Source organism: Cylas formicarius, unplaced genomic scaffold, assembly GCF_029955315.1.
Source record: "Cylas formicarius isolate icCylForm1 unplaced genomic scaffold, icCylForm1.1 PGA_scaffold_4__25_contigs__length_36172078, whole genome shotgun sequence".
NCBI classification, from domain to species: Eukaryota; Metazoa; Arthropoda; class Insecta; order Coleoptera; family Brentidae; genus Cylas; species Cylas formicarius.
The window spans coordinates 34221215-34237735 of NW_026844334.1; the positions used below are offsets into that span (position 1 = coordinate 34221215).

At 32.2% G+C, this 16521-nt stretch overlaps 1 protein-coding gene across 1 annotated transcript; it reads right to left on the bottom strand.

The window, feature by feature from the left end:
* Nucleotides 1-667: 667 nt before the first annotated feature.
* LOC132701062 (pyruvate dehydrogenase E1 component subunit beta, mitochondrial) lies at nt 668-14382 on the bottom strand. The gene is made up of 6 exons (XM_060668717.1): nt 14176-14382; nt 13816-14116; nt 12954-13192; nt 9201-9381; nt 5265-5543; nt 668-2037 (listed from the first exon to the last, which is right to left on the bottom strand). The coding sequence occupies exons 2-6, from the start codon at nt 14099-14101 to the stop codon at nt 1934-1936; spliced, it is 1089 nt and encodes a 362-aa protein (XP_060524700.1). The 5' UTR covers nt 14102-14116; nt 14176-14382; the 3' UTR covers nt 668-1933.
* Between the last annotated feature and the right edge of the window lie 2139 nt (nt 14383-16521).

The window sequence follows — 16521 nt, forward strand, 5'->3', positions numbered from 1 at the left end:
ATATAACTTTATTTGACCACCCTGTATGTAATTGAGAGGCTATTGAAATAACATAACAAAATTAAACATCATTTTACTAGAAACAATTTCTTCATTCGAACTTTTTTTTATAACACTCATAGATCTGGAGATAAGCGGCCATCCTGTACATTCTACGTTTTCTTTCTGCATTTGGGTATATTAAAGGTTTTTTCGTTTAGGTGTTATAGAAAAATTTTGACCTGACAAAATTAAGAAGAAATGTTCATGTAAACGTAGCAAATGTAAAGTTTGGAAATTGTCAAAAAAAAAAATACCCGAGTTGTCAAACTCAAGTTTAGTAAGAACCTTCAAATTCGAGCTGAAAGTGTGAATTGTCCAGAATGTAGTCCTGCAGTTTTTGTTTTTTAAATTCTGGACTGTCTTGGGGCTAATTATACATATACTATATAGCAAGTAACAAGAAACCACGAAACACTATTATTCTTTGCAATAAATCAATTTCAATACAAGCAAATTATTATCTAATATTTTCATGTTTTAAATCACCCGCTTAATGAAGAACCTAGGAGAAATATCCAATAACTGTTAGGAGTTAAAACAAGATAGTGTACCCTACTTGTCGTTTTATGTGATCAAACAGTTGGAATCACCTAAACATTGGCGAAAGTGCTAGGAAGTGATACAAGGTACCAAGCGAGACAGGTTCCAACACATATTTATTCGTAATTGTAGTCTTTTATAATGCAACAAAATTGATTTAAAGTTAAGCTAAAGTAATTAGTATATTTAAACACCCAATTAAGGAATGACGTACCCCCCGGAAATGGTAATTTTCAACACGAATTTCATGTAAATATCTGCAGTGGCTTAATTTATGTTTGTGAACCGTACATTTTTCTCGATAGGTTAAATACCTTATTATTTTTTAATTTTTCTTATAGTGAGTTACTGTTAGTGTTAGGAAAGAAATGTGGAATGTGGATACAAGTAGATCGCGCTTTAGCTCACTACACAACACGTGAATTGTTGGTTGATTCGAATTCTTTGGCGTCCCCGGTTGTCAAACTTGTATCGCTGAATTTTTATTTTAAAGATACTAAAAAAGATAAGCTCGGCGCGACACCAATCGTAACAATTGAGTAACTTATCATTCGCATCCAACAATTTGGCATTGAAATGAGAAAAGACCCCAACTAAATATCCAAAGCAGTGGTTTCCAGACTTTTTTTCCTCATAAACCACATTCAAAACCTAGCTGGTTATGATCGATTTTCTATATAAACTCCATATAAGTATATCTATCATTACTTCTCAATTATTGTTTATTATTATTTGCCTTAGTAATAGTTTTTATTATGCTCGACCTTCCACGATCTATATCATTACAAATTAATACATTTTATTATTTTCAATAATTCCTGTTTGGTAGGGTATATTATTATTTTGGAAATAGTCTTAGTAGTTAACATAATGGATCATTATGCAAAAATATACCATATTTCTTATTTTCCTTTTTTTTTAAATTTTCGATATTAATATATTATTTTAAATAATTTCAATGCGATGGGTAACATAATAATGATATTGCAATTTTATTTAGTCCCTGTTTCTTTATCCTTTAACTAATCCCAAATTTAATCTTAAAGGCTACATACTTTATGCCAGAAAAACTTCGTAGCATATTTTACCTAAAAGCATGCAAAAAAAAAAATACCAACATATTTATTATTTTACACATACAAACAATAATGAAGTTCGAGCAGATGAAACAAAAACCTTGATTAAAATGATGTTCTAATTCATGTTGCATGAATAACAATAAACTTAGTAAAACTATATTGAAGTATTTAAACCTTAAAGTGTATCGGGGAGTATATCTGACAGTCTTTCACTGTAGACCTTAATTCAACCTAGTAACTTTGATATATAATTTACATGTAGCATGCGCTTGTTATTTCACTTTGAGAAGACGTTTAGCTGCCAGGACAACATCCTTAGACTGAGGTATCGCATCTATTTCTAACGATTTCGTGTATGGCATGGGTACATCCGCACCTATAAATATACAAGTAATAATTATACAAGCCAAATGTAAAAAAAAATACTAAAACAGTACATTTCGCAATAAATTAATATTTATTAATGAACAATAAATAATTAATAAATGAAAATCTCGGTTGATTTAAACATTATTGTTATTAGTACAAGAACAAAAACCGAATTAAAAAATCTAAACTAAATAACACGGTCTCAAACAACAGTTAAGTCCATTTATTTTTGGAAGATCTCTCCTTCTTGGCTGAAAAACTTCATTTAGTGGATGTTATTGTATATTCCATGGCCGCATTGTCCAGGAGTAATCTACCCTGATTGCAAGGTTTCATCGACCTTGATATCTGCATTCCATTTCTTTTATACCTTCGTATGAAGTGTAGTTTTATACTCATATTGCATCTCATTTCCCTAAATTTCTCTAATATGTTTTCTATAATGTCTTTGTAATCAGCATATTAGTTGTTTTCTAGAAAACCTTTTACAACATCAGTAAATCAAACCCATTCAACCATTTCACATTCGATCATGGAATTCACAAAGTATTGATCTTCCATTATTCTCTTATTTGAAGACCTTCAAAAATTCCTTCGTATAATTTTGCTTCCACATAGGTACTAATTTAATATACAAAGGTGGTAAGAAAATTTTTCGTAGATCAATAAGACTATCGTGAAGAATGTTTATTGATCCGAAAGTTAAATTAAGCCATTTTGGCCAGTTCTTTTTCACCCAATGTTGTTGTCTGTTTCTATTGGCCCACTCACACAAAAAACAGGGGTACTTCGTATGCTGCTGACCTAGTAAGAAGTCCCACAATTTTTAAGACATCATAAATCATTGAACTCTAGCCCTTGTGTGTTATTTTCTCAAGCAGGTTCGGTTGTGCAAAAGAACAGCTTTAAGCTTCTCTTGGACGTAGAGAATTGTAGTCGGTACCAAGTTTCTTTATTAGAGTCGGAACATTGGTGCAACAAAAAATATCACAATAGCCTATAAAGTTTGTCTCGCGCTTCCGAAAATATGAGATTTGAATGTCTTATGTTAGCAAATTTCATTTCATTTAGTCATTAAGTTCTGATTGTGAAAATAGCTGTCGTTGCGGAGAAACACATATCATAGGTATTACAAAGGGTAGGGATCGCTTGGTACCATTATTCCAATATCTAAAGCCTGCTTCAAGCTTTGTCTTGACCACCAATTTTTACTTTAAAATAAGCGTGGTATGGTTTTTTAAACAGGCGTGTAATTTTACATCAAAATTTTTTGACCACAAAAGAACCACAGACAGAGCAAAACGTCTCTGGAATATTTTTACCAAGTCTTGGCATTTTAAAAAGAAATTTTACTGCATAATGCTCGGTAACCTCACGCAACTACTGCCTGCAACAACGCGGCAAAACACATTATTATAACTCCAAAAATATGAAAAATACCAAATCACAAAATCTGAATTCGCGTGTGTTCATCAGAACAATATATTATGAGATCTTTAGATAGTTGGCGAAAAAACCGGTCCTGCCGCGCGAAAGTCGCGTGACTCTAATAGATCCAGCAATTTCAGTCAGTCGGGCTGCGGTCCGGGAAAACACGTATGTTTATGTAGGTTACCGGCATATTAAATTGTTTAAAACTCGTTTTTTTTTGTTTTCTTTTGTGTAGGTACTAACTGGAATGTTTTAAAAACCCGTGTGGATTCGTAGTAAAAGCCAAGTGACATAAATCGGACAAACAACAGTGCAAACTGCCCGCCAAGTTGTGTCTTTGGATATCGGTGTTTGTAGGTTATACCGCCGTATTTTAAACTTTGAAACTCGGTTTTTAACTGTATTTTTTGTGTTATCAATAACTAAAATGTTTGAGAAAACCGGTTGGCATTTGTGATAAAAACCAAGTACCAGAAAGTACAAAGAACAGTGCAAACATGCCGCGATGTTGTTGTGTTTGTGGATGTCGGTCAAATTACAAGTCCGAAGAAACAGGACCTGTTTCCACTTTCAGTTTACCATCTGACCCGAATCAAAAAGAAGTTTGGCTAGGAAAGATACCTAATGGTATTAGGCAATTAAAGAAACCAGCTGTATGTATAAAACATTTTGCAGAGAAAGATGTTATGTGGATTGACAAGTGCCTAGTTAAAGGAGAGTACAAAAAATATTCTCGTGAGAGGCCAAAATTAGTGGAAGGTGCTGTGCCAACTATTTTCGAGAATGCCCCAAAGTAATTCACCCAAACAGAGCCCAATGTTGTTCGTTTAGCTGATGTGGAAGCAGAGCAAATGGAGGCAGCGACAAAAGCAAGCCTAGAGACACAAAAAACCTTTGAAAATGCCAAAAAGGTTTCATCACTGGGAGATAGGTTTGTTTAAAATCGATTGTAAGATTTGACGACAATAACACCTACATTGCATTGCATGTTAAATAAAGGCTTGTAATAACTGTAGATCGTGAAAATATGTTTAAAACAATTGATACTAATACAATAAATAATACCTGACTCTAAATAAGTTTCGATATTTCGATTTTTTTTACCCTTTAAATCACCGATCACCTATTTTTTTTTGTAATCTGTAAAAAGGCTTAAAAACGCATGAAGGATGAGAAAATGATAGAGCACATGCTGCTGTGGGAAGAATTAGGTCCTCAACATTCAGACATGATCTGAACTAAATTGCCCCTTCACAGTACAGCGGAATTTCAACGAGAGCTGAATCTAATGGGAACGTGAATACCTCGGAATGGCCGCAATAGATGACTAGATCACAGCAGGTCTGGACAGCGTCCACACACAATAAGTTGTACACTATTATTTTGTGTATTTATTTCAATCACTTCAGACAAAATTATTTGTTTTGTTTACCCAGTATTCCCAGTGTTTTAATCCTGCCTGCCAGATACTACATATTTTGAGGATATCAAAAGAAAGATTTAATAATAAACTACTGGAAAAAATTTATACAAATTTTTGAGATGGGACAAGTGCAGAAGAGAAACTTATAAGAACTCTAAAATTTTTATCCACAAGTGGAACTTATCTCAGCCTAATGTAAACCCTCTAAATATGATAGTCGCTGCATTGCACTCGTTATATGCATGAACCAGTTTCATGAACTTTATTCACGAAGAAATTAACAGTGTAAAACTAGCATTAATTATTAAATCTTTTACTATGTAGTACAAATAAACTCTACTCTAAATATAAGATGAATGGTAAAAAAAAATAATTCTTACCAGTAACTCTTATTGCAGGCTGATCCAAATGGTAAAATGTTTCACTTTCCATAATTTGTGCCAAAATCTCAGCACCGATACCACACGTGGGCCAACCCTGCTCGACACTAATTAAATGGTTGGTTTTTACTACGGATTTTGTTATCGAGTCAATATCTAAGGGCCTGAGTGATCGCAAATTGATAATTTCCGCTTCGATTCCAATACCCGCTAATTCCTTCGAAGCTTCTAATGCGGTCTCCACCGCTTTCGAGTGGGCTACTATCGTCACATGCTTACCTAAAAGGTAAATTTACTTATTATCATCAATAACTAAGTATTTATTTTTTAATTTATTTAACTTGACAAATAAATACAAAAAATATATATAGTTTACAAAAATCCTCTGGATAGTGCTTAAAAGCACTGGTATCGAGAATAAGTAACAAATAAACAGCTGGCCTATGTTAAACACTATACATATAGGCTAAGAAGGCTTTCTGGTATAAATAATTACGTAAGGCGAGTTTACAAATAATTTTAGTAGCATTACTTTGATAGAGGCTAATATTTTTGACAGTATCAGTTGATCATATGTGTTGAAAGCCTGAAAAATAGGGTTATATAAAGCCCTCGTCACTTTTAATGATTTTATGATATATATAATTTTATGTCCTGGTGTCGTGTGGATGTACATTTCTGCAGCGCATTATTTTTACGTGTGTGTTTTGAGTTTTATTTAAAATTGTGTACATAAGTTCAGATGGTTCCAAAAGAAATACTTTATCCACCATCCAGATCTCTAAGTTGCGGTTAGGTCCACCGTGTGAGTTAATCGGTTAAAATTATATAAAACCTTTAATATTATTTGGCAGAACTTGCATCGAATTTCAGTTTACCAACTCACAGATGGCTTCAGACAGGAATCAGAAATATGTCTAATGTATTCGGTCAAACTCAGACTATTGTCAATTAAAATTTTTAGGTATTTTGTTTTTGATACATGCTCAACATGTTTATTTTTTATTTTATGTTCGGAATTTTTACAGTCATGTTTTTTCAGTTTAAATAACATAAATTTGGTTTTATTAACTTGTTATACAATAACCGATCAGTATATAGCTGCAGATCAGCAACAACAATGTAATCGATTTCCTTGACATTACTAAAAGCGCACCAAGCACACAAAATAATAATCTGTTTGGCTGATATTGACCTTTATCAGACAAATAGGATTGTGTAATATTATACATGTCGACTCTGAACCTCATATTACATAATTTTTGCAATAAGACATTAACTAACAACATGAAACACTTTTTACTAAGTTTAAATTATCTAATTCAGTCACATTATTTACAAAATTGACCACGGCGCTTTGAGTATCACTGTCTTTAATAAAGCCATTCGTCCAGATAATTGCTAATGAAAAACATCATTCTCTTCGCAATTTTTACAACCACACTAGTAACACTAATACGGCGATAATTATACATACATTTTCTACAAACAGACAGAAAGACTTATTTTATTAATTTTAAAGTCTTGTGGAACGCCACTGACAAGGACCCCGCTGACTTGCTTAGTTCAAAAAACTACAAGTTCACCCCTAACATTAAGTACACTTTGAAGTTTTTCCTGATACAATAAATTTCACTGAATTGAAAGCTATTACGTCCAATTTGTAGTAGGTTATCTATTTGATTGTCAATTTCTTGTCCTATATTAATTGGATCATTGACTTTTCTATTGACAATTATTGACTCTTAATAAATCGCCACTGTTTTTTGTAATCATAACCACAGTCACATCATATTTTTCTAAAGTATTGATTTTTAAAAGTTTTAATATTATTTGTTACCTACAAAGTGTTGTTTTCAGCCGCCAAAGGGGAACAATATTTGATGCTTGCTTGGTCGACTATTACAGAGTGGATAACAATCCTGGACTTGGGGGTTACTCGACTACCATGATCAAACTCAATAGTATTTTTAATAAAATAATTATTTAACTACAATTTATACATTTTGCTAACGGCAACTGAAGAAGTGTTAACCCAACATTACCTCACATTTTGCTTCCTCACTTGGTACGTTGGTTAAAAATAGATTAATGGGGCCTTTAATGGCAATCGGTTTTTAAATTTCCCTATTAGTTTTCTCTCCAAAAAAGTTGCATTTTCATATACCTACAGAAGTATTTGATTAACTAAAAATTCATTTTTTTTTAAATACAAAGGAAAAAGTGTTTGCCAGACTTTTGTTTTTGATGGATCATAAATGTTCAGAGATTTTTTAGCAAGTGGTACATTTAGTTTTAACCTGACCTTAAAAATTTTTGATATATGGATCAAGTTGGCAAATGAGTTCTTTCTTTAGGAAGTTAACATTAAAATCATATCCGCTTCAATTCAGCACACGTTTAGTGTAGGTGGCCACCTAAGAGAAATAAATTGCCTGTCTATTATTTTAAGAGTTTGTTGTTAAAAACAAGATATTTCTTATCATTTAATTCTAAATGTTACATGTGAAAATGTAAGCAATTTTGTATTTATATTTATGTTTATTTTGTATTACCGTCTTCCGCTTCAATTCAGCACACGTTTAGTGTAGGTGGCCACCTAAGAGAAATAAATTGTCTGTCTATTATTTCAAAAGTTTGTTGTTAAAAAATAGAAAATTTATTATAATTTAATTCTCAATGTTACATGTGAAAATGTAAGCAATTTTGTATTTATATTTATGTTTATTTTGTATGATTGTACATGCATGATTTGTGTGTAACTTGCTTCCATTATAACTGATTCCTTTTCCGAAACGAAATGTAAATAAATTATTATGTACGTGTCTCACATAAAAGACCTAAAGCGTGTTTTATTTTCGATTGGCAACATGTCTTACGAATTCAATTGTTTTATGATGGTCATGTGACTCAAAGATAAACACGTGAACATTTTACATACAACTCGCAGCTCGAAGCTAGCTACAAATATATAACATAAAGGTGTATTTAAATATTTACAATGACCCATATACTTTTCTGGAAACCTACAATAGGTATGAAATATAGATAGCTAATGTAACAAATAGGTATCAAAACTTTTTAAGTACAAAACTTATTTGAATTTAAGGTAATTTCTAGAATATTCACTTGTGCATTATACATTTCTTCACACTAAAATGTATTCACTTAATGCATTATTCGTTCGTTAAATCATTCTAGATGCAAAATAAAGAGCAAGTAAAAATATCCTGATCGTGACCATGATAGCATTTCTTATATCTGTTTTTTAGAACTGCTATGCTAGGATTACATTTTAGAGAGAATATTAAATTTTTGGAAGTTTGTTTAGAATATACTCGGCATTTAAAATGATTTCCTCTTTTTTGATAATACAGAGAAAAAATGCAAAAACTCATTTTTCAGTCTCAGAGAGTTGGTGCGTACAACAATGTTCGGCAGTGGTTTCACTTGTGTTAAGCATGGTTTGTTACAATTTTGAACGTGATTCTGGAAAGAAGATAAGCGTAGATTTTCAGCTTAATCATGAATCATAATCACATTGGAAAGGGTGACAATTTTTTTATTTTGCCTACAAAAAGAGTAAAATTTTGAAGCTTGCTGTAGAGGAGCACAGCCACCGAGAACTAGATTTAAACTTTTTGGAGCACAGATGATTTTGCTTGTCTTGGATTATAAGTACGATAGTAGGAAGATGAAATTTGTTTTTGCCTTATTCTACATTCATATTAAGCTTCCAAAAACGAGATAACTTTGTATCATATTTCCATATGTCATGCTAACTATATAATCTAAAATACAAGTCGATTTTAGTTAGTTAAGGCATCCTTATTTCTTCTATACTAGCTACTCATTGGCAATTTGGCTATCTAGTTGAATCCACATTAAAAAAATGAAAAAAAAAGTAGGCAAACGCAAAAAATAAGTAAAACTTACCGGGTCGTTCAATTTTGGCTTTACCAATAGGAATAAGAAAATCTTTACTAAGTGCTTCATCAGACATTGGATACTGAACACCATAAAGAATTTCATTTTCTAAAAACACCACCGGGTCTGGATCCCGAATTGCTGACTTGAGTAGACCTTTTGCATCTTCCGAATTATATGGTGAAATTACCTGAAAATAATTCCTTTTTCAATACACTACTGTCGGTTACAGTTTTAATCAGGTTGGCACAACGTCAATTTTTCAATGGATGATTTTGTTTGTAAAACATTTACATTTGAAATGTTCACTTAACAAGATAACTACCAGTTGGTTTTCACTGAACTCGATTTAAAACGGAGTTAAGAGGAAGACGGGTTAATACTAACGGCAAATACTTCTAATACGAGATGGTTTTTAAGAGTTTCTCATTTCTCCTACCTGATTGAAGTTTGGGGGCGTAAAGCGATTGTTAAACGGTTCTTTACGAAATCATTTCAATTCATTTTTTCTTTTTTTTTTAATTAAATTTAAATTGTCTCTCTCTCACACTCTCAGCCCCCTCTGTCAAATAGTGAACATACTACTACTACTTGTCTCCATTCTTCTAGATTGCTCGCTATGTTTATCCATCTCAGACCTGCAATTTTCTTAATGTCATCATCCCACTTGATCTGCGGTCTGCCTCTTTCTCATTTAATTGTCCATGGTCTGTATTGTATGATCACCTCGTTCCACATTTCAGCATTATATTTTGTTCTGTTGTGTGTGTGTAGCTTAGATACTTCTCTTTCGACATCTTTGGTTTTAGTTTTCTCTCTCCATATGTTTGTGCTTTTATTCTTTAATTTTATACCTAGCATAAATCTTTTCATCTCTCTTTCTGTTTTGTTTATTTTGTTCTTGTGCCCCATACGTGGGTAGTGGAAGAACACATCGGTTAAAAATTCCTAGCTTTTATTATATGCTTTTATTTTTTAGTTTTATGCCTAGCGTAAATCTTTCCATCTCTTTTTTGTGTTTTGTTTATTTTGTATTTGTGCCCCATATGTGAATAGTGGGAGGACACATCGGTTAAAAATTCCTAGCTTTCCAAATGCATCCTTTCTTTGGAATTCTGCTGTTTAATTCTCTTTATCCATTTTGATCTGTTGTCCGAGATATATGTTATCTTTGACTTGTTCTATTGTATATGGCCCTATTGCAATTGTGGTGTTCTCTTGTGTATTTATCATGGTTTCGGTTTTATACTAATTTATTTTGAATCCTATGCTTTAGTCTTGTATATCTAGTTCTTCGATAATTGCAATAAACTCATTGTTTGTTATTGGTACCATGTCATCAGCATATCTTACGTGGTTCAGGTTTTTTTTTGCTAATATTGTTTCCTTCTAGATTTCTGAATATGTCTTCCAATGCCATATTGAAAATTCAGCAAATGCTGAGAAAAGTGGTATATGGTTTGCTTTTTAAATAATTATTTTCATTGTCAGTAAATAATCGCTTATACTAAACCCTTTTCTAAAACTGGCTTGTTCTTTAGATTGGTATTCATCAAATTGTTGTTCAAGTTTCATTTGCTAATATTTTTGTCAGCAATTTATATATGCTGTTTAGTATTTTTTTATGTCTGTTTTGCCCCCCTTTTTTAGTCCTGTGATAGAGTCGTGCCAATCGTTTGATATTCTTTTCCCTTGTAAATTTAATTTAAATTAGAAAAAATAAATTTGGTTAAGTAGTATAATAGAATATAATTCAATCATTTTTAGTCATAAAAAAAATGCAGATGTATTTTTGTAATAGTAATACTTTTATTGTTCCACCCATCTTCATTTTTCCGTCATATTTTTAGCGTGATATCTGTTATCTCATATGATAAATGTGGTTTAGTTGGATGGTATAGGTCTTTTTTGAAATCCCTTAAAGGGTATAAACTGCTATTTTCTGGCCAATAATGTGTCTGAAACGTTAGAGAACACTTAAACCCTTTATTATAAACATTCTTTTTTACTAATATTTAAAGAAAATATTGTTTGATCGCCAAATAACAATATGAAACAAATCGTCCAAATTCCAGTGGGTTTGAATCTTTATAAATAATAACAAAATATATTAATTCAGAATGAACATTCCCATTTTCCCATTTATATAAGTGAAAAGTGAAGCAAATTTTGTGACTCAATATTTTCAATAAAACATTCTTATCCTGAGGCTTTTTGATTTGTAATAATTAACATTTGAAAGATTACAATATCTTAGAAACGGATAAATTAGGTTATATGAATTTTGCTTTAAAGCAATAAGTTTGGATGCGGCGATTTTACTGCAGTATTTTCTCAAAATATACCCTGATTGCATCAGTAGAGCTACTATATAGCCAATGGTTCAAAGTATTACATTATATTAGCTGAGAGTGTTATTTATTTACCTACATTAAATTAAGGATGAATTGGAAACCACTGTCCCCATAAACCATATATTTTTCACAATTTCACAAATGCAATTATTGAAAGTGGAGAACTGGAGAAGATCTGACTGCTTATGGCAATGACATTTCTTGTTTTCATCTAAAATTAATTGACCACTACACATGATAATCACAGAATGAAAGTAACAACTGCATTTGACAAAAATGATTTTCTTCAGGTTTTCCAATTTCATTTTAATGGTTGTTTTTTAATCAACCTTGATCAGTAATTATCAACATTGCTAAAAAACGTTGCTCACAGTTTTTTTTTTTACTAACATGACAGTTGATTTGATGGATTTGAATACAGTAAATATTAAACCAAATATGTTACTTAATGAATAGGAAAAGTCAACCATCCAAACAGACTACTAAAGTTAATAAACAACAAAACTCTGAAGATGACCCAGGTACAGTGTCGAATTGTTGGTATAGTTGGTAGAGGATTTAATCGAATATATTTTTCCAAACCAGCCATAATTTCGTGTTGTTTAGGGTTTAGAAAGTACAACATAAATGTGAATTTCAGAATAATGATTCCCGCAGTAAAAATTAAAATAAAAAAAACTTTCTATGTGGTACTACATTATTGCGTCAAAATTGGATAGTGTAGAAAGGACAAGAAGTAAAAAAAAAATAACAAAACTATTTCACAAGGGCACGTTCCACAATTGATTCTTCATCGGGCACATATATAGCAATTCAAAAATATCACAAGCTTCACTGTTGATATTAATACAATCACAAATTTCTATCATATCTCCATTATTTTTATATGGATTGGCCAATATTTTTGTTTTACACTTTGTTAATAACATTTGCCATTTAAAAATTACCATTCTAATGAGTTAACCCCTCTTTAATTGGTTTGTTGTTACAAAAAGAAGCTGAATTTGTTCTTTGTGTTAATTTGTTAAAAAATATATAGTACTTTACCATTTACTTTTGAGAGTATCAAAGAGAAAAGTTGGCAATATTTAGTTACAACTTAGGCACAAATGTTATCTTATGTCAAATTGTATGTACATAAATAAACCAACATGATAAGACTACAAACAAGAAAGAAACTTGCATATAAAATATAGATCATGTTAACCAAATTATGTATAGAAAAGTTCAACTTTACAATAAATCAAAATTTTTGTAAGGTTCTATAGCTCAGTCATTCATACATTTTCCTAATTCAGATTAATTGTCCCCATTAAAATTACCCATGTAAGGCAACAAAATAGCAGTCTCTCTTGCATTTTTTATAACTCCAAATTGTGGAACAAATCAAAGTATTTCAACATAATACCTTTAATCCAGGGCAATGAGCATACCATGCACCATAGCACTGAGAGTGTTGAGCTGCAACACCAGCTGCGGAGCCATTGGGGCCTCTAAACACAATTGGTATGTTGACACGTCCGGCAGACATGTAGAAAGTTTTTCCCGCTGAATTTATAATTTGATCTATGGACTGCATTGCAAAGTTGAATGTCATAAATTCACAGATTGGCTTAAGGCCGGCCATTGCTGCACCAGTTGCAATACCTATCATCAAATAAGAACGTCAACATTAAATGAATTTCAAATAAAAAACACTGAATTAATATTCTCTGTGATAACTACCCAATTAAAAGGAGTTTACAATAATAAGTTATTTTATTTATACAATATTAACCAAAACTAACCAAAAACTTGTTTTTGTCTAGTTTTAAGTTGCTCTCCATTTCTTGTGGTGATGAATTGCAAAAAACACTAATAGGCAATATAAAATTCTGATAGGGTATTACACTTCAATTTTCTTAATTATTTTCATTAATAATTATGTGTTCTTATTACTTATTGCTATTTTGCATTGCAACTCAAAAATAAACAGGGAAGAGTTGAGCGCAACTTGCTTCAATAAAAATCGAACTGCAACTGATGATATGCCGGCATCAAATTGAATTGAATTCACATCAATAATGGCTGAGCGTTTTTAAACAGTCGGTCAGTGATAAACAGAAATAAATGTGAATAATACATATACAACAATGGAACATTCATTCTGATCTTCAATACATTACGGGTAATAAAAGCGGCAATCTCATGCAAGACTATTATGAAATAAAACTATTTACCCTACACCACATTGGGTCACTTAAGAAAACTTACACAATATTATTACCGACCTGTAAATCCCATTTCAGTAATTGGAGTATCGATAACTCTCTTATCTCCATACTTTTTCCACAGTCCTCTAGTTACTTTATAAGCCCCATCATACTGAGCGACCTCTTCACCAAGGATAAATACCCGTTCGTCTCTTTCCATTTCTTCATCCATTGCAGAATTCAGTGCATCTCTTACAGTCATTTGTTTACCACCAACAGCCAAAGTCGAGGAAAAAGATCTTTTTCCCAACATATTTTTTAAGTTAACCTTGTTTAAGAGGGCCACAGCTTTTCTGGGTATCATTTTACTCAGGATAATCTAAAAAAGGATCCATTAAGTAAATGAATGTACCTACTTAATCCCTAGGAAGAACTTGCTTCAAAAATTCCAAGGTGAATTAAGGTCGCCAACGAAGCTGTCGGTTACCGATTTGATGTTAATCTCGAAAATCGTTTCACAGTTCAAAAACGAATACGTAAGAGGACATGTGACGTTATCTCAGTTTTCATGCCGTCAGAGCCAAATCAAAATTTCGAAAATAACCCAAACAGGAGCTCAGTCACTTTTTAGGTTATGTCGAATAGCATATAGATTTCTAACCGTAGAATTGGACAATTGGTTTAGTTTCTGGTTTCAAGATGGCAATACTAGCCAAAAATTTAGATGCAACATTTTAATAAATACACATGCCGCCAATATGGTACGTGATGTATTAGAATAATATAATCCGTCAATGTATCAAATCAAATCGACGTTGTAGGGCGTTGACCGAAATTGGTCTGTGGTAGGTCAGTGCACCACGCTAGAGCACGACCCCAGAATAAGCACCATACAGAAGCGATAAAAAGCCCAAAATAAAATGCTTATTCAGGTAAAGAATTTTTGAAGTCAAGCTTGCAATAGGCGACGCTTGCCCTACTTTACACTGAGAGAAATAGCGTAATTGTAAAATTTGAAACGGAATTATTTGAATATAAAAACATCTATATCTATTACCTATATAAGTCGCTCTGTGAAGGTTGAAACTGAAACTTGGAGAACAGGTCAGTTAGGAAGGACAAATTTTTTTATTGGTAATACATCATAAACCGCTCCGAGAGCTGAAAATTACCCCATTACCTATAATAAACCAAACCGGCTTAGGATTGCAAAAAAAACTCTGTCTGGAACTGCACATAACCTATAATAGGAACTATGTAGTGTCCGTGCAGTGCCGTGCTTATTGTAAAACAAACCCGCAAATTTTAACATAACGGAACCTATTTAACAAATTTAAAAATAATCTTACATGTGGCTATCGTAGCCCAAGGGGGTTCTTAACCCTTCACTGTTTTTTCAGAATGGGATTTTAGAACTTTCTAAAATATGGTACTAAATATGTGGTCAAAATTTCAGTTGAAAATATGCGTATGCTTTCAACTCAATAAAAACCAAAAATATGTTCAATACTATGTAAACTGTAATGTGAATGCATTTCTACTTATTGTTCAGGGTCTTTCGAAAAAAAAAAAACAAACAAACAAATATATTCCGCTTACGAATTTGCTATTGCAGCCACTACAATAGAATTACTTCCTCCCGGAATACTTCACGTTTCTTTTTCACAGCAAAAGTAAGCACCACAAGTAAGATTCTAAAATAATCCAAACCTCAAAGATTTATGACCGCATCCTTTTGTCGCTTCTGTATGATATTTATTCTGGGGCATCTTCCTTATTTTTTTTTAAATTTTGATTTAGACGTCCCAGTTTTGATACATTGACAATTTAAAGTCACAATATGAATAATAGAAACTATTTTCTGTTTTTATTGCAAATTTAATAAATTATTTTGAAAATGAAAGACGGAGTGGAAAATCATCAACGAATGCCCAGGAAATAGTAGCGGAAGCACAAAACAGTTTAAGGACTGTACAAAAAATTGTGCATGAAAAAAACACATGGCAATAGATAACGAAGAAGATTAAAAAGTGGATTAAAGGATAAAAGAATTAAAAAGAACACTGAGGATTGGTGGGAAGATGTGAAAATGGAAGTTCGGAATGTGATTTATGATTTATATATATCAAAAACCAATGCAACTCTTCCCATTTTGAAACTCTAATAAAATAAAGTGTTTTGGATATTGGGCTTAAATAATTATCAAAATTAATTATGTTAGGTTGTCGCTATAAGAGGACGGAGACCGAAGATTTTTATGAACAACCACATATATTGATTCCGCATGTGAAAATTACATATTTTTACACGAAACGTGGATATTTTCCAGTGGAAGTGATTCCCAGAATGGTGAACCTAAGTCGCGGTTAGAATTATTTGATTGTTTAGGGATTTCTGTGGATTTTTGTATTTTTTTTTTCGCAGAAGAATTGATCACATGCATTTTGGTTTCGTGGAATTAGATTTGATATTTTTCGTCCTGCTTCTCCAATTTATTGTTTGCAGCATATGCACGAAATGCTAAAAACTGATGTTTCAAACGGAATTATGTCCGTGACAGATCAAAGAAGCTAAAAGAAGTGGTAAATCTGGTTTTAACATTATATATCTTAAGAACTGTTGATAGGTGGTCAGTAATGTTTTGAATGAACAGTGGCAAGTGTGGGGTTACTTTCGGTCTGATTTTCTTTGGGAGGTTGTGGTGAAGTCTGGAAATTATTAGAGAGCAAATTATGGCTTCAGTGATTCGGTTTGAAATAGCTTTATAGCCCTGTATACATGAGA

Coding starts and splice junctions, on each gene's coding strand:
- LOC132701062 (XM_060668717.1), bottom strand. CDS start 14,101: ATGATACCCAGAAAAGCTGTGGCCCTCTTAAACAAGGTTAACTTAAAA. Junction 13,193..13,815: donor TACTGAAATGGGATTTACAG/GTCGGTAATAAT, acceptor ATTTGATGATAG/GTATTGCAACTGGTGCAGCA. Junction 9,382..12,953: donor CTCATTGCCCTGGATTAAAG/GTATTATGTTGA, acceptor AATTATTTTCAG/GTAATTTCACCATATAATTC.